The following is a 19,971-nucleotide window of genomic DNA, read 5'->3' as shown; positions in this document are numbered from 1 at the left end:
TTATTAACATGCTTCTACGATAAACTTCGTACACACAATAGAGTATTGTGACAGTATAAAATTAATGTAAGTGCTCAAAGCATGTTGCATGAAAAAAACCAACAAAGTGACTGTTTTAAATAATATTATTACAAGTTCTGTTAATGATTAAAAAAATCTTGCAAGTTTTATATCAGCAGCAATAAACCTCAAACGAAGAATCTTCAATTTGGAATTCAGTTACTTCATTAGTGTGAGCAGCATAATAGACCAAAATGCATCACGAATGTATACAAGAAATCACGTCGAATGTTTTAATACCATTTATCTCACAATTTATGGCTCTGAGATTAACATCGTTCAAAATTCAAACCATTAATATATTTATAATAGATCTAGCTACTTTCGACACAATTATTTATAATTATGTTCTATCTTTTACTGATTTTGTAATTGATGTTATTTATCTTTAAAAAATAGATTTGTTTTGTCTGAAATGTATCAAATTTAAAACAAAACTTTTTTCACAGTAAACTTATTATGTCACAAGCTGTAAACTAAGTGGTATAAATGATCTGCTTTCTTAGAATAATTCAGACTCCATTTTCAATTCAGTTCCTGTTACGAATCGTTTTCAAATTTAAATTGAATCGCCACGTGATTGTTCACACCTATTTAAAAAGTAATCAACATTTACCTAGTTTAAGTAGTGACTCCAGATTTGAGAGCATGGATTAGATAATGTTCTTTTTTATATCACAGACAACATGAAGACAAATGGATGTTCAATTAAACATAGTTTATAAACTAGTATTATTGTATGGTATTCACATACACATTCATATATAAACATTCAACGTACTTTTACGAAGGTGGCAAGTTGTAAAGTATTTTTAAAGATATTCATGACTTTTGGCGTTTGTTCAAGACATTTTTATGATGAAAACAATTTGCTAGATAACTTTTAAGAGAACAATATAAAAACGGAGTTTCCATACAATGTCATTATGATTTGAGGATAAGGTGTGCCCCTACAAAAGAAAGTATGCGATTAAGTACATCTTCTATCAAACTGAAGTTTGTCATAAAATATATTGTTATCACTGATTAAGCAGGAGTTTTAAAATATTGTACCCATCAAGTTATATTTTTTCCTTCAATTTGTTGTTGTTTGTGATGATAATTTGTTCACGTATTTCTTTTAATCGTGTGTTTATTGCAAAAATATTGAATTGCAACAAAGATAAATGTTAATAGCAAGAAAAACCAGAAAACATTTGGATACATTGAAAGTTTGAGGAGTTTAAGCTCGCACTGCAACTCGTATAAAGGTTCTTCTTTACAAAACGAGCAAACAAAAACAACACAAATGCTTTTACGCCACCGCTGTGTTTGAATGATTATTTGATTGATAGTTTCTGCAAACAAAATCGGGAAACAGCTTAATATTTTAATGTCGTTTTTCATGTCTTAGTCATCGCTTTTTCGAAGATGTTATGCAATGGATATATTATTTTCCAAAGTATGTAGCATAACAATTCTGAACAATCAAAATATGTCCAATTCGTTCTTAAGTTATTAATAAAATATACTGTGTTCCCCTCCTTTTATCGTTTATGTCAAATGCGATTACTATTATTGTTTAATATTTAATATTGATTGTACAATTTGTCAAAGAATACTTGCCTCTGAGAGATTATCAGAATGATTATAGTTTGCTTAATGTTACTTCAGTATTTTAATTTGTACAGTTGTTAAGAATACAAGAAGTATCTTCTCTATAAGTTCAAGTTATCTCGAATAGTGGCCGTCTTGCTTTACCACGTTTCAATTATTGCATACAATCTGTTTTCTGTACCTCATTTTATTTTTTGCTTTGAGTAGACTAAGATCAGCCAGCATGTCCGTGCTGTCTGATTATAATCTTCATTGTACGCTATTAAGTCAAAATATATCTTTATCATTTCCCTAATTATTGAATGTTTTGTCCAGAGTCCAAAAATATGACAAGTTCGTTTAAGGAAAGAGCTTTAACAACATGTTCCAGGATTATCATGATTATAATAAAAACACAGAGTTGGAGAAAATTAGAACACGTAAGAAGAAACAAAATATTGTTCTCAAAGAATATCATACCTTCCCAGAGTGCTTGAAGATATTACTGGAAAAATGAAGTTAAACAAGTAACAATGTATATATTTACAGTGTAAAAAATGAAAAAAAAATCAAAATTTTCCTTCAATACCGCATTTGCAGCGTGTCGATTTGTGTGTTTATGCAGGTTGAATATTCTTTTTTTTTACTGACACATTTTTCACAATAAATATATTGAAATAATATCAACTTTGCAATAAATTACTATGTTAATTGAAAAAAAGAGAAAAAACAAATAAACAATAAAAAAGCATAAAAAAAACAAACAAAAAAAACAAACGCAAACATAATTCGATTCCCTTAACCTTTTCACGAGAGGAAATAATTTTGGTTACTATATAACCAATATTTCCTTTGGCAGACTGATTGTTTGCATAAAATATTTGACAAGGGTAATTTAGGGACGATAAAATGTTGACTGTTATTGTGCAATTTACAATAATGATGTCGTCATGAAATACTGCCTTTAAGGATCAATATGAGTTTATTGCCTCGGCATTGTTTTTCATGTTTCATACAGGTTTTGTATCACTGTTTGTCACTGATTATTTACAGCAAATCAATTTGGCATACCTAATGAAAAGGTTTATCGTTTCAATATTTAGGTAATTCATTGCATTACTGCGATCAAAATGCAAGCTAAGCACTAACGTATTTGGCCTGAAGCTGATCACAATATATGAGCATATGCTAGAAAGAAGACAGCAGAATACCAGTATAAGATATCAAACTAAGGTTTTAAATCATACATTCAATCGGAGATAAGATATTGCAAATCATTCAAGGCGATGTTGTTATTATACTTGTTGCATTTAATTTTTTTCACTACTTTCTAGTCGAGTAGTTCAAGTATACCTTATTAAACGTTGTCTCCTCACTCTCAGTTTATGTTGCTTGCTATTTTATTCTTTTGGTGGCTCTTTGTGATATGCAAGCTCCATTACTTAACAATATTTTTAAAAATTATTTTATATCATTTTTGCCAATTGTTTTCTAGTTCAAGGCGCATGGATTTATCATTTTGAAACAATGTGTTGCTATTTATGAAATGGCACGAACAGTTGGCGTTAACGTTAGTATGTTTATAATACTACCGTCAATTAAGAAAAGTCTGCTCTATTTTCGAGTTTGTCGTTCTGGACGCCCTTTATATCTTTTACAACAATAGTTTAATCAACTTGTTTAAAAAAATCAGAATGTTTTTAGAATGTCTCAATTAACGTTTGTTTTGGTTGTTGTTGTTTTTTTTTAAATAAGGATTCACATGAAGATAATAATTTCGTAAACATGTTGATAGATGTAATACTAGTCCTAGTTTTCATCAAATCATCAAATTAATAGTCATTGAGAGTTTAAGGAATAAAGTAACATTTTACTCACAAACCAAACCGCGATGACCAGGAGGCATTCAATGTGACACTTCAGTATCATTCAATCGAAGTCTTAGTATGACCCTAAAGTTAAAGAACATTGTATATGTTTGTCGAATCCAAACTTAGCACGGGTCAAAGCCTTGAAAAAAGTATCACAGGACACACTTTTCTAATGTTTCATGTTGAATAATGAATTCTGATGATAGGGGGGGGGGGGCATAGAGGGTAGCTTGCAATTATTACTACCGCCCATGAATATTCTCGATCAAACCGAGCCTGCAAAATTTAAACTTTATAGCTTTGTATATTTATTTTTTATTTCTATAGATTTCTTGAGAAATGGCTGGCCTTTTTAATAGGGGTGACATTATAATAAACAAGACCGACCTTTACCTTTTTATATCGACAGTCATCCCGATCGTGTTTGTTTGTGCAACAATTATATGTCAATTAGCTAAAGACAGCATAACAACAAATCAAACGAGTTCAAATCACAATTATAGTTAATCATTTCCGAACATTTATAAATTGAGTGTTATTCTCACGGATAAGAGCAATAAAGTGGAGAAGGAAATCTACTTTATTAGGCTTAATATGTCATTTAGAAATAAAAGAAGATGATTCATAAATAGTTTTGATCTGAAAACTAACGTTAAACTGACATGAAAAGCCCTTTTTATATAAATCTTACACTCATATGATCATGCCATTTAGAAGCTCAAATATCTGTTGTAAGACCACTTTACGTTCATTAGAAGATTAAAAAAGATTAGATGATATCATTGAACTAAATGAATGTTTAATGCTGAATCTGATTGATTTGTAATCCGAAACTTAGGTTCAGAATACTATGAGCGATATGTTGGACGTCGGAATTAATATATATTGACTATGGTACATATATTAATCTTGATTTATATAAAAAAACATGTTTTGAAGAGTTGCATCTAGAGACAAATTATGTGTATACGATACATAGATACAAATTATATAAAAATCAATTGTGAATTCAAGATGCAGAAACAACATTGTTTTACACACTAATAATTTAGAAAATGAATATATGTATCAGATATACTTATGAGTTTACTTATTTTTATCTTTAAATATCTTTGCCGCGTCACGACAAAACCAACGTAATGCATTTGCGACCAGCATTGATCAAGACCAGCCTGCGCATCCGCAAAGTCTTGTCAGGATCCATGCTGTTCGCTATCAGTTTTGCTACTTGTAATAGGGTTGGTAAGTGAACAGCATGGATCCAGATCAGACTGCGCGGACGCGCAGGCTGGTCTTGATCCATGCTGGTCGCAAACGCATTATGTTGGTTTTGTCGTGACGCTGCTCATATAACTTTTGCAATTCTCTTGTAATTTTGTTGTGATTAATGCTTTCGAGGGATCACTTTGTTTCCAGATTTTTATACTTCCCAACAGCAGGTGTCAAGTGCTATGTGGCAGCTGTAAAAAGTTGCCCCGTACTTCACTTCAGTGTTGTTATAATTTTCTGGTCCTTCGGGATCATTGATGCCAGCACTGTTAAGTGTTGAGGAATGAGTACCGCTCAAGCCGGTGCCAGGGGGTGTGAGTGATGTTGCACTTACTCATTATCCCTCATGTAAAGACTCAATCAAACCGAGTCTGCAATTCCAGATTTTATATACAGTCACAGTATAAAGTTTTCTTATTATGTAAATTATGAAAGAATATTTATTTGTATTTGTTTAAACGATTTTATATCAATTCGAATATGTTCCTACGACCAACCGGTACGAAGCAATGAGCGTAAAGTTTATCGATGGCTTGCCTCTGACGGGGTTTTAACCCACGCGCCAAGCATTCCTTAGATTACTAACCACTCGACTGTGCCGCTACTTTATTATCTTTAGACATTTTCATGTCCATGAAAAAATTGATATAATTTTTTTTTTAAACTGTGTTATTTTTTTTTCAGATATAATTGTAACGACCTATTTGAGCTGATATACGTTTACAAGTGTGTGAGGATACAGATGTAAACACCAGGTACATTTATGTAAGTATTCATTCATACTAGAGGACTCGTGACAATAGAAATAACGTTCAAGCTAAACTGTATTTAATCTCATTTAAAGTCATATCCCAATTCCAGGTAGCATAGGCTATTTAGATTAGGTTCTGTCGACTTATAGTGTTATCTTTAAATATAATTATGATAGGCAATATATGTTCACAGGTTTGGCGAGGACTCTAATGAAGTTTGTGGCAAACGAGACTGTACATATTAAAGATGCGTGCAAACTTTCAGATCATCCACTTTCTCCGTGTCTTGTTTCGAAAATAATCCTTCTTTTGTGTAAATTGCCCAAAACAAAGCCGAACATTAGGATAAAATTGCCCTTAATGTCGATTCAGCTCATTGGAATGCAGATTTGCTCCTTGTACACTATAATCTGAGCTTGTTGTGCCATTTAACGTAAATGAAAACTAGCTCATTTAAAAGTATCCGGTTATGGTAAAATTATAAAATGAAACGCTTGAAATGTATTTCATAGAATGTCTTTGCTTCATAGAAAAGCTTAATTGTCTTGGAAAATCGTTCATACCACAGTATTTAACTACCTAAAATGTCCCAATCAACTTAAGCAATAACTTACGAGAAAAAATAGCATCGATCCTCTTCTTAAAAATGAAACTACTATGATTCTTAAGACAAAATGTATTTCATTACTAACATAACGGTTTCGGCTTTTCCGTTTTTTTATAACAGCCACTTCCTTATCGCTGAAATACAAAAAGGCAATTTGAGTTATTAAACGCCAAAGAATTTGCACGATTGAAACGTGTAAGAGTACAAACTGTTTCATATTATGAAGGATAAATTCAATATTATTGTTATTGTAACACTACTGAAACATCATAAATAGTTGCAACATGACTAATTTAAACAAAAAAATGTTTACAAACTACAAAACCAAGTTTTAAATTTATCTCACATTTTGTTGATCAGAATCTTCAAATCTGCCTATGAGTAACTAAAATTCTTGAATAGTACATTTGATTGATAAGATAAATGTGCACTTCATTTTAAAAACCAACTCTATTACAACCATTAATCATTATGTATGACAGTTTCAGTTATCGATTTATATCTTTTAAAGAAGTTGATAAATGAAATCTTCTGACTTAACAAGCTTTTAAAATTACCTAGCATCTTAATGCATTCTTTGCACTTAAGACTCTTAAGATAAAATAGAGAAGCAAAACAAGTGTTCTTCAAAGTCATTGAGATAAAGCACGTACTTAACAACATATATGATGAAACATAACACAAAGTAAGATATGAAACTACAGCACCTATCTTTGTTGAGTGGGAGTGTTCTAAGTGTACTTTATTTTATTGATAAAATTGTAGTAGAATGCAAAACATTAGATTACGTGATTTTTTTCGTTGCTTATCTATCAAGTTCAAAATTTCAGTATGTTTGGCATATATGTTTAGAAGCTTTGTTTGAATGAAAGAAATCTTAACTGACAAGTTTTGTTTTTCTTTTAATTTCCTTCAAGAGATTGCTAGATCGTTATCAGAGAGCAAGTTCATGAAAATATGAAATACAATTTTAAACAGCAAATAAATCATTAAAATGTTGAAATCGTGTGTCAAAAAAAGAAAAAAAAAGAAAAGAGAAATAAATTGCATAATATAAATACATAATTTCATGTATGAAATGTACATTTTGTACAACAAGATTTGACGACTTTTTAATCATTATACACGTATCTTAAGTATTTTATTTGCATATCGCTATGAAGCACAATTGTCCCTATTACCAATGAACCATTCATTAATTCAATCATCAAGTTATAAGAGATCTCCCCATAAATATTGTTAGAGCTTTTCAAAAATTGTGGACATTCATGTGAAAATATAACCAATATAAGTCATTGTTGGGTTGTCATTGTCATGATGTTTCTTTTTTAAAAAAATGACAAATGTCTTTTGCAAAGCTTTGTCGCATATATAATTCAATAACAACATATTCTCTTACCATTTGTTAAAAATAATAAGATAATAGACAAACATATTAATATTCATGTAACGCATTATAAATCAAACAATACTTTATTATTTAGTCCATGAAGGCATATAGCCGAAACGTTTGCAATTAAATTTAATTACTAAATGTTCGTGTTTGTGTGGCTTGTCTGATTATCTTACCATTTGTTCACACTGTATAATGTATAAATAACACTAGTGTCTGTACACGTTGGTGAATCAGAAAAAATTGATAATTTGCTGTTTGATGTGACGGCTTCTCTTCACTGTATAAACGATTTATCACTCGGAAAGCAATTTAATAGTGGTTTCATTGGAATATCAAATTTAAAAAGAAATACAATGCTTAACCTTAACGTCCTTATAAAAATGTTAAATTTGTTTACATATCAAGCAGTAAAATAAAAGAATGTAAATGTTAACGATTTTTGAAACGTATAATAATGTTATAATAATCATGGTGCCAAGTATGATGATCGCTACGATGGCAATGATGAATTGCATACAATTATGATTGCGGTGGTAGTCTTGTTTGATCATAAAATAAAACTATACATACCGATATTGAAACATTTCTGAAAATTTTCGACGTTAATTAAAAATAGATACAATAATGAAAAAGTATGCAATGTTTATGTTTTGATGATGAGTTAAGATTTGTATTTCAGTGTTTGCTAATGTTTTTCAAGTCGAACAATACTAACAATCCTAGCCAGTATCGTTCACTTTGCTTTATTCATACACTGTTGTGTTTAATTCAACAGTCAGCCAGTCATTGATTCAGGCAATGATATCCAATTAAGCAGCACTCTCTCATCGTTTGTGTCAAACACCGTTATTTATTTTTGAACTCTCAATAAAGTTATCATATTTTTTGCATTTATATGCAAACAATGTTAAGGGTAATCATTCGCGGAATACCAAGTTTCTCAATTATACAATTTAGTTATTGCCATGTTAACATCAACATTGTCTTACATGAATCACCAATTCAATATAAAGTTTCCTTTGATTGATATTTTTTATGTGCTTTGCAGCTGAAGAAAGTGCACTAAATCTGAATTTATGTTCATAAAATATTGCAAAATATAAAAGTAGTATTTCGAGTTCCATTACAAAATACTAATTCACTTTAACTGCTCTAAGATCGTATGCTAAATATGTAATAATATAAATCGCTCTACTGCCAAAATGTTTGAGGTGTTCTGGCAAGAAATAGTATTGTCATATTCAGCCTTAAATCATTAACAGTAGTTATCTACTCTCTTAAACTTTTGCTAACCATACCAGGAACTTGACGATTCGTTCTAAGATACGAAAAAAGTGCATGGCACAATGACGTTCTTGCTCCTAAAATATTTGCTCATGAAACACCACGTATTTGTAAAATGACGGTGTGATTGAGATTTGTTGGCGAAAATGAAAGAAAGACAGAACCTATTAGGAACGAAGACAGTGCATAGTAATGTACCTTTACTCCTCTCAAATTAGTCAGTTGTACAATTGTTAGATTGCCCGAGAAAAGAGAAGAACGCTTTATATGACTTCCCTCACTGCTTAACATTTCTAGCGGGTTCGAATGATCTGAATTTTTTTTCGTTTTTAAGTTGCATAAGATTTACGATCCTGCCTGGTTGCGTTATCAGACACTTTAAACATGCAGTGTGAGATTAATCCTCACTCCATCAAATTACAAGGATAAAAAACTTTATCAAATTGATTTCGATTTTGGGAAAAAATTGTAAATATCAACTTTGATCTTCATTATCAAGACCAAACGTAATGTTTATGTTTACATGTTGAAAATACTTGCGTATATTAAGCTTTTATATGGTAAATGATACATGGATTACCAAATGATTGTTATACTGGAAAACATCAGTTTGATAAGGTGAAAAGTTAAAGTACTCTTAAATAATGATGCGGCTTAGAGAAGTACATTTGTTATAACATTAAGTCTGTGTCTGTGTAAACATCATATTATGTATGCATCGTAGATGTCAGAGAAAACAATTTTAGTAGCGAAATGAAATATCCATTAGAGTGTATCCCTGCGGAAAACCTAAACAATGTTTGATGACTTTGCAGGAATCAACAGTAATTTTATTTAGAAAAACCACAACCAAATAAGGCTAAGTTAAACAAGATGTGTAAAATCGCTTAAACATTTAAAAGGCAAGTAAATAATAAAATTTTTCAACTGATACTTGTTTGTTTCCGGATCAAATTTCTATGACGTTATCATAGACTTCCTGTTATTTATATAATAATGTTTACTATAAAAGTACATATACGTACAATTTATTGCTGATCATTTCTTATTCATATGTTTGATATGCAAATGAATGAGCAGTTCGAATGATAATGGATTGTAGGTAAAACCTTAATTCCGGTTATTTTCTCTATGTGACGGAAATGGACAATCTTTTTCAAGATTTGTAAAATGTTTGATTAGATCTTGACAAATAGCTTATTAACAAATTTAAAAGTTACTTATCAGTAGTTTGGTGCTGTATGACTTTAATTGTGTTGGTGTAACCAAACAAAACAAAACACGTTTTCTAAAATAATCATTCGACTTGTGCAAAATTGCCTGAATATGAAGAAAAATCATTTGAAGCTAAAACTGTTAAAAAACATAGGGAATATATTTATTTATCTATTATGTTTGCATATTTTAACTTTTTAAGGGCCTTAGTTGCTTTAAGTAAGAATTCAAAATATTTAATAGTTTTATGCTTTTAGACCTTAGTGGCGTCCTTTAAATTGAAATGGTATGGTGTTAAACAACTATTATTTTCCGGAAAATACTTTTGTGATAGAATACAGTAAGTGGTGATCGAAAGAACTTCCGCATAATTGTCAATCACTTGTGCTCCTAAGCTTATACTGCGCTGTCTGTATGAAGTCCACTTTATGTTCATTAGGAGATTCAAAATAACTCTCTAGTGTCATTTAAATGACTTGGGATCAAGGAATTTTCTAATTGTTTTTTATTTGTTTGTAAACTTAACCTGAGGCAAATATAATTGATAATTGATTCTTACGAATTTCGAGACACATCAAACAAATAGATTTGACATGTTCCAATCAATAGATTAAATAATAAAACAATTATGACATAGTAAAAGCGAGCGAATTGTCACAAAACCAGGTTTACCACAAATGATAATAAGTTAATTCCTTTACAAAATTTGGTAAGGAAATTGATACAAAGAAGAGTATTTCTCTCTTATTTACAAATTGAACAGAAAGTAAGAACAGCGAGGTGGTCATTTTTAAAAACAAAATACAAAAAAACAATTACCACCGCAAGCGACACGAGCTCAGTTTTTACATATCCCCAAAGACAGTCACAACAAGGAGACGGACTTTTTAAGTCGCCTATAGGTAAAGGTTTTACACAAATTATTCAAAACATCGACGTTGTCAAAGTACTTTTTTGGCCAGTTATGAATAAAATCCTTCCATTGAAAGCAACGTTACATCAAATAATTTTCCTATTACGAATCAAATCATCTTAAAGCCAAGGTAAAATTTCAATTATTCTACATGTTGGTATTTGAAATGATTTTGGTTTACCAAGTATAAATAAAATTCGTCAATTCATGACAAAGCCAATGCAAATTAGATACCTCCAATAACCCACACTTAACATTTTATATCATATATAATTGAAAGTTTTTGATAGATTTATACAACATATTGAGTTTGTCATGCGTGCTGTCTTGTCTAAGTGTGAATCATTACAATCAAATATAAGTAATATCAGTTTAACTTTCATTTCAAAGTAGATGCTTATGAATGTCAATCATATTCAAAACAACAAGTGCAATTTATTTGCAAATCATTGAATAAGGTAAATGTTAAAACTAACTTTTTCATGAATAAACAAATTGGTTAAGCGTAAGCAAGTAAACTTTAATACCAAACATATTGAAGAAAATAAAACTAGAATGAAAGGATATTTTTGATTATAACTAAAATAAGACAGAGCAGCTGGACTTGTAGGACATGTTTTGTCTCTGGTATTTTATAACCCGTTTTCAACTTCATTGAATACAAGAACGGGCGTCCGTGGTCAAGTGGTTATGGTTGTTGACTTCAAACCACATGCCTATCACCGCTCAAGTTTCAAGCCACGCAGGCGTCGTCTGATTCTACATGTAAGAAAACTATCAAGCTAGCTTACGGATCGTGCTTTACTAAGGTGACCGTTTCTGCCTGAAATAATTTACAGATGGGCATTTGAGGCTTTCCTCCACCAGTTACGCTGGAAACTCTCTATAAGATCTATCGTGTTGTGTTTTTGCAACGTAAAACTCAACCAAAAATAAATACGCGAATTAAAATAACTAGTTATATCCAAAAGTGTTTCATTTTCTTAAATAGACATGGTTCTTGGTCAGACTTTTCTTTAATTCAGTTTATCCTTTCTGTTACTTTGAGGTCTTAAGCCGGTAATAGTATTTGCAGCTTTTGAAATTACATATAATAGGAGCATGAAAGCATGTTCAAATATGCACACTAAACTAAAAGGAGCCTTACTGAGGTCCATATATTTAAGAACATAACACAATTTTTTACTTATATCAACCGGAGCACTAAAGGAACATTTATAAAATGTTATTAAGAATAAACTCCGAATTGAGTTGAAAATAAATGTGTGTTTGTTTGTGTGTTTTTTTAGCTTTTGGTGTTCAAGTTAATAAGCCAGTATGGTGAACAATTTTATTAATTATCCCCGTACGTGATTGAATTGCCTATAAGATGATTCTGGTTATTTATTCAAGGCGTTACACTCCTAAAACATATTTTGCCATGATTCTGCGCTATATCAGCATCCACTTCAATATAACAAATACTGATAAAACATCTGCAATAATGTAATTAAAGTATAATAAGGAAACTGACGGCGTGAAAGTGTACCACCTTTCACGTAATTCAAGCTTTATTGTCACAAGTCACCGAACCATTCACACAATGTCTAATAAATATAAATTAGATGTTACATTATTCAGTATTCCATTGTATTGGCGTCGTTCCATGACAATTTTTTATCATTGTTAATAGAATAATATCAATAAACAACGTTTCTTATCTGAATTGCTCTTGTCAAATGATTTATGCAAATAATCAATCTTCTATAGGGAAAATGATTATGTTTTTTTCATTCATTTTTTTTTGTCCGAGTCAATTCTGAAAAATGATATTGAGTTCACTAGTTTCAATAACCGGAACAACTGCCACGCATAATTTTGTCTGGGAACGTATATAGTAGACGACAGATCTAATAGTTTTTGTATAAAATATGCATAGGGTTACAGGTTATAGTATTGTTCAAATAATTTCACCTATAATGCAAGTTTTGTTCATTTCCAGCAGCGTTAGATGCAATTGTGTTCTTTTTCTTTATTGAATATTTAAAAATTGCTTGGATGTGCTAAGGTGTGGTGAAGGCCATATTAAACAACTTGCTTCATACTCTTGTTGTTGTGATTAAATATTCTTGCAGTGTATGCAGTTTACCAGCTAGCTTACGGAACGTTGGTGTTCATGCTTTCACAAATTGTTCTTCATCAGCAACCCTGTCTTTATCTCTTTGACAAGAAGTTGGTGTAATTTGTTATCTCGTCACAATTACATTATGTTTATATTTTGCTACATATTTCACAAGGTATTTCAAGGTTGGTGTACATACTCAATCAAACAGGGTATCCGATTTGCAGGTAATTTATGGTGTATTCTTTTCAAAATATAAATTAACATTTGCTTGCTAAACTTTGAGCAGCAGACATATATGTTAGCTTTTTACTCCATAAACAACAATAAGCAATAATTATGTAAAATAATTACTTTTTTTAAATTCGCTCTGTAAATTAATTTATAATAAATCGATATAGCTTCTGATAGTGCTTTAAACGTACGTTGGTGTAAAGCTTAATTTAAAGCAGAAATATTCTAGAAAGTGGTTAAAACAGTATACAATAAAAAGGACTGAAATATAAAAAAGTGTACAATAAAGAACAAAAGACGATAGAGCAATCTAAAATATATAGATCAAACAGAGAGAAATGATGGCTATCGATTTAGCATTCACATTACTTAGTAATTACTAGCCATGGCTTAAGTTAAGCTGCACTGTCTGTTCTAATACCACTTTACGTTCATTAGTAGATTTAAAGAACGAGTTGTTTATACCATTCCAAATAAATATGGCTTTAAAACTATTCGTAATTGTTTTGTAAATTGAAACCGAGGTCAAGTTACTAATTAGCAAAGCATTTGGAATTAGGAATAATGGCGCCGATGTTAGTTTTATAGAGAAATAGATGAAATATTGAAAAATGTATCAGAAAATGTATTTTATTTTTGGAATTAAAGAACACAAACAAACAAACAACAGCATTATAATTGAACGTTTGACATAATTAAAAGGTAAAATACAGTCAAGATGTTACCACAATCAGACGGTGTAATCATTGATAATGTATAGCGAATTCATTTATTTGACATTCAAAGGAACATTAAGTATATTTTGGCAAAACTGTGATTAAAAATATGTCTGACAATCATAACAAATTTAAAAAAAAATGTCAATTAGTAGATATTTTGTACTTTCGGTTTCTACAACCATAATCATAGGTATATAAATAATGGGTTGTCTACTTTTAAATAATTGTATAAATATATTGATAAAAAATTAGAAATCAACTCCTAGTATTGAATTACCATTTGTTTGCTTTCTCCTAGATTTTCTTATCGTTGGTTAGACCGAAACTTGTATCCGTTTTCGTACTATTGTGTTCGAGGTTCTAATCCGAAGTTTGAGGAAAATGGCCAAAAAGACGCGACAGTCATTTAAATACAGTTTTCAAGAACTTGTAAACAAACCTTTAACCATTTGAAGAAAAAAACAAATAGTCAAAACACGCTGTTTTAAAATTTTACCATCAGTTTAATGTTAACCAAACATTACATAGTCTATTCATATATTTGCAAGAAAAACATATAATCCATACATCAATGACTTAAATCACTTTTAAAAGTCTTGACAAAAAAGTACTCTTGATTATTTTAAAGTTGATTAAAACGCACTCAAATGACGTTTAATGAACCCGACGTTTTAAATGACGCGCTAATGATGGTCAAAATTAGAGGAAGAATCTTAACTAACTGATCCTAATTTTTTCTGAGAAGACTTTAATTTCTAAAAAGGTTTATTTTTCTCTTGCTATCTCTTATCACTGTATTTAACAACTTCAAATGGGCAAATCGACATAACCGGCAATTTCCGACTAGCTCTTTTGTGAACATTTAGGATCGTTCTCTTCTATAACATTGCAATTATCACGAATCTCAGCTAAAATGTGTTCCATTACTAACCTTGTTTTTTCGTCTTTTTTATAAAAATAATGCGTGATCGTTGAAATAAATGGTGCCATTTAGCGCAATAGGGGTAATACGAAGAGCTTCAGCCAGGGAAAAATACACATATTGACATTGGTGCGACTAACATTACATGAAGTATTAAAGTAATGATTATGGAGAATTCTGAAAGCTGAATAGATGGTACGGCGATAAAATATCCATTAGTGTTGTAGATATAGCAATTTTTGAAACTAAAGTAGACAATACGCTAAAGTCTACTATATAAAATCAGCTATAAATACATAAAAAGGAAGTAACCAACGAAAGCATAAATTGATGAAGAGATAGGGAACTTCAATATTATATGAGTTTCAAACATGCAATTTTCTTTAGAGAATCAGAGTACCAAAGAGATCATCAATTAACATAAAGCTTTCATCTGAATTTAATTTCCTTAATAAATATAACGAGTATTAAGCATCCCAATAAATGCTTTACATTAAAATGGATTTTTCTTTCAGCTTCAAATGTTTCAATCAAAGTTTTGATATAGTACAATGCGGATAGTCAAGGGCATGACCCTGTGTGATAGCTTATGTTGTTGTATTATAATTGGAATATTTCTAACACAATTGAATTTCTTCTTAGTACGTAAACTTCATTATTATTAACGCAATCACTTAATCGTGGTCGAGGGGTTAGAGTCGATGACTTCTAATCCATTTACCTCTCTCGCGTGAGTTCGATCCATGAGAGATGCTTTGGTAGTTTAGCGCAAAGGAAGGTAGTCTAGTACTGGTGTAACTCTCCAGGAACGATGGTTAGGAAATTACCCGCCTATATGACTGTAACACCGTTGGGAAAAGGCGTGAAATGAAACAAACAAACAAAAAATTATCGTTATTATTGATGTTTTATTAATTAAATATATCTTAATGTAGTCAATGAACATACACTTAACTTTCTCATCCATCAAATTCAAAAATTCAATTTTTAGCTTAAGCTACGTGCCTGCAGATGAGTTAAAATATTTCAATAAAATACAACTTGAGAAAAACGTGCTAAGATGTAAGGAAACGTAGAAAGTTTCAAAATTCAAGTGATATTTTACATATTATTTGCGATTAATGACTGATTTTTCAGAATTTACAATTATATTTTTTCTGCATTACTAACGCAGTAGAGGCTATTTATGCAATGTTTGACCACTTTTTGGTAATTAATGTGGTTTGTAAGTGCCACTTGATAATATGTAAATTCCTTCCTTTTGGTTACTTCACAATATTACACATTCAAATACATTATTAAAATTTTCAAGAAAATTGGCATGAATTCTGGAGGCGTGCTGTTTTAAATATTTGGAATTTTCAAGGACATGATAAAAAAAAAACAAATGTTATTTTCTTGTTCAGATCGATTTAATTGACAGCGATGAAATCATGTTGAGAATCTCTATCCATAAACAATAACAAATTTCCTTTAATTATGACAATTTTATGATGATCCCATTATCTCTTTTCCCCGATATGGAGGTTTTATTTTGCTATAAAATCAGACTTTAAAGTACGATTTCAATATAAGAAAGGTGTGCTTAACTTAAAAAAGAAACACAACAATATAATTATTATACCATTAGCATTTGATATGTGGAAATAAATGATGGTTTAGTTAAGTTTAAAAAAATACATTTTCACTTATCATCAAACATGTATACTTGATTTCCCAAAAATACAAAACATTACAACTGTAACAACAGGAACAAAAACAGAAAAAGAAACTGATTAAATGGAGTGATTATTCATACTTTTAAATGCTTATAGTGAGCTTCTTTAATAACCCAACGGTTGAATTATTAATGTTATCAATATAAATGCATTTTGAAGCATTACATGTTTAAAGGTAAATTAAGTCTTTGATCTTTAACTGGTAATTTGGTAAATGCAATAAACAACATCAATGGAACATTCACTTATATTATATAAAGAAACAACGAAATCAATAATGTATAGTCCTTTGATATCCTTTAAAAACAACTTTGTATTAAGATCGTTTGTAACGTACTTAAGTTGATTTTTTTCTGTTATGTTTCAAATTTTGCCATTTTTCTTTAGGATTTAATTAGCTATTGAAGCAAGTTAAACATTTTTAGAAAGTAGTAAATAAGCAAATGTCGTAATATACTTTCATGAAATGTTCAAATATTTATATCTTTATATTTTTACTTTCCAGGTGAGCATTCAAAGAAATGGCGGAATACATAACAGACCATTGGAAACAAGTATTTAGAAAGTTACTCGAAGAAGCAGAAACCAATGCACCAACTACCAATCAGGACCCAACATTGCCTAAAGAACCCGAGCAAGCTGGGAACGCTAGTGAAACAGAAATTCTTATTGTGATAGTTATTTTGTGCATTTTTAGCGTTGTTGGCACCCTTGGAAATGGCTTGGTTCTTTACGTTTTTACACGTACCCCAGCCAAGATGGCATCCACTATTTTCATTCTTGCACTTGCCGGTACTGATTTTGTGACATGCCTTGTGATCATACCGTATACTGTCACTGCAATCCGGTTAGAGTATAACTTGCAGTTTGACATCCTTTGTAAAACATACCAATTTCTTATAACATGTACCGTGCCGTTGTCTGCTTTTATTATGGTTGCCATAGCAGTGGATCGCTATATATGTATTTGTCATCCATTTGCACATGTTATGACCGTCAGAAGAGCTAAAATCATTGTCGGAATACTGACACTGTTTGCCACAGTTTTAGGTCTGATTACTGCCCTTGGGTATAGTGTCTATCAAATGGAAAGACTGAACAGTACATCAACGATTCCACCCCAATATGAAATTATCAATGGAACATCAAACGAATCAATAACTGAAACATTCAATTTTCAACAAGACCATAAATACCACATCCGTGATGATGACGAAGCTGACAAACCCATAAGGATGCATAAAGTTTATATTGGTCTCTGTGACCAGTCAAAAGTGTTGTACTCTGCTAACTTTATAAGTGTATATCAAAAGATCTATTCAGCATTCTATTTATGCTCGCTAATGATTGTCTTGATACTATATGGCCTTATCTACAGTTCTGTTACGAAACAGAGAGCAAAACGCAGGGCGCAGAAAATGGGCGGCCGCGTAAAACAGGTGAACACGCACTGTCAGACAGACGAGTGTACCATTCCCTTAACAAATGTGAAATCGAAAAGTAAAGTAAATTCAAACCACAATAATATAAGTCTAAAAGTTGAGATGGATGGTGAAACGACAACAACAAGACTAATGCCTGACGAACAAACCAATGGTGTAAAAGACGCAGAGAATAAAATTGTCAAGAACTCGTCAATAAGGAAACCTGGTGCACAAGACCATACCAAAGATAGAAAGGACCATGACAGATTAGCAAATATAAAGACAGCTGTTATGCTTTTCATTGTGACAATCGTTTTTATTGTAGCCTTCTTGCCTGCATGGCTAATGGCTCATCGATGGATAACATTTTACAATGTAATATTTTACATGTACTTTGTGTATAATGTGGCAAATCCAGTCATTTACGCCTTTATGAACCAAATGTTCCGTGACAATATGTGCAAAATATTTAATAGCTGTAGAAATGTCGCAACCAGACCATAGCTCACGAGTTGAGACTTAGACTTGGTGAAAATTAGATAAAAGACACACAAAAGGTCAATAATGATGAAATTGATGTGGTACAGACTGTTTAAGGGTTAATTATATATGTACTAAATGCAAAAAGAATTATAGAATAATTGATACAAGAGAAGTGAGTAACAATTTGTTACATAGTATACTGGTGATATTTAATTAGTATTAGAAAGGCAAAAATACATCTACTAGATACGGCCTGATACTTGCTTCAGAATTAAATGATCCCAGTACATTATTACATTTATTAACATCACAACACTATCAACGTCATTGAGTTGTTTAAACAGAAAATTGAAGATGTAGATCTTTAAATTTATTCTGGTGTCTGTTCTTGTTCAGAAAAGCCTAAACAATCGGAAAATTTTAGGAGATGAAATAGAAAATAAAACAACATACAATAGTAATACAGTTTCAACTGAAGTTTGTTTATGTGTAGAAAGAATCTTAGTTATGCACACTATGTATACATGCACACCGCAAATGAAGTATTAAAGCAAACTTCATACAACAAAAGCAGACCGTAAGCTTTTGAATAAAATAAATAAGTAAATTACACTTTAACTGCTTCGCATTGTGTTGAATGCTATGAGACGAAACTTGATGTGTTAGTAGTTGATGTTTGGTGTGATGTACAGAGACAAAAAAACTTTTCATATGACGAACAAAATAGGAAGAAAGCATATGAATGTTCCTGAATGGTTTCATTGTTAAAACACTATTTTTATGTTGGGGACGTATAGAATATATTGAAATGTTTTTTTTTCTTCTGCAAAATAGTTTGTTAAGGCAAAATATAGTATGTTGGTTTTTGAAAGAAAAATCACATGTGCACCATTGTTGGATAATATCGTTCATGAATATAATAGAATGCATATGTGTACATGTGTATGTCATATGTTTCTGATATGCTTATATGTGCATTTAACAAAAAAACTGCTGTTTTATATATAAAACACAATTGGTATTTTTTTTGATCCTATGTTTTTTGGTGTAACGATTAAAATTGTTTAATATCATAAAGTTAGCGTTGCCTGATGTGACGTCATTAGCAAGTATGTATGTATGTATTACATAATGTATGCATGCATATAAATATATTGTATGTTAATGACATGACTTTCAATCATTTATTGTATGAACATTTTATTACAACGTATTATTGTATTTTTGTGTTGACTTTCAAAGATAAATTAGTTTTAATGACATGACTTTCAATCATTTATTGTATGAAAATTTTATTACAACGTATTATTGTATTTTTGTGTTGACTTTCAAAGATAAATTAGTTGCACCATCCTCATAATCGAAAGAATATCGTTAAATTCAATTTTAAAATTGCGTTATCAGAAAGAAACCAATAAATATGATAAT

General features: G+C 30.8%; 1 protein-coding gene across 1 annotated transcript in view; it reads left to right on the top strand.

Annotated features, from left to right (window-relative positions):
- LOC132723112 (uncharacterized) overlaps positions 1 to 19,690 on the top strand; it is a 41,590-nt gene extending 21,900 nt beyond the window's left edge. The window contains exons 2-3 of the mRNA XM_060707779.1: positions 5,460 to 5,540; positions 17,142 to 19,690. Of these exons, the coding sequence (XP_060563762.1) occupies positions 17,158 to 18,564 (1,407 nt within the window). The 5' untranslated portion in view covers positions 5,460 to 5,540; positions 17,142 to 17,157 and the 3' untranslated portion in view covers positions 18,565 to 19,690. The remainder of the gene's footprint in view (positions 1 to 5,459; positions 5,541 to 17,141) is intronic.
- The last annotated feature ends 281 nt before the right edge of the window (positions 19,691 to 19,971 follow it).

This window comes from Ruditapes philippinarum, unplaced genomic scaffold, assembly GCF_026571515.1.
Source record: "Ruditapes philippinarum isolate M1 unplaced genomic scaffold, ASM2657151v2 ctg3006_1_1_1_1, whole genome shotgun sequence".
Classification (NCBI taxonomy): Eukaryota; Metazoa; Mollusca; class Bivalvia; order Venerida; family Veneridae; genus Ruditapes; species Ruditapes philippinarum.
The sequence above is the reverse complement of the archived record's forward strand: the minus strand, read 5'-3'. Positions and strand labels throughout refer to the sequence as shown.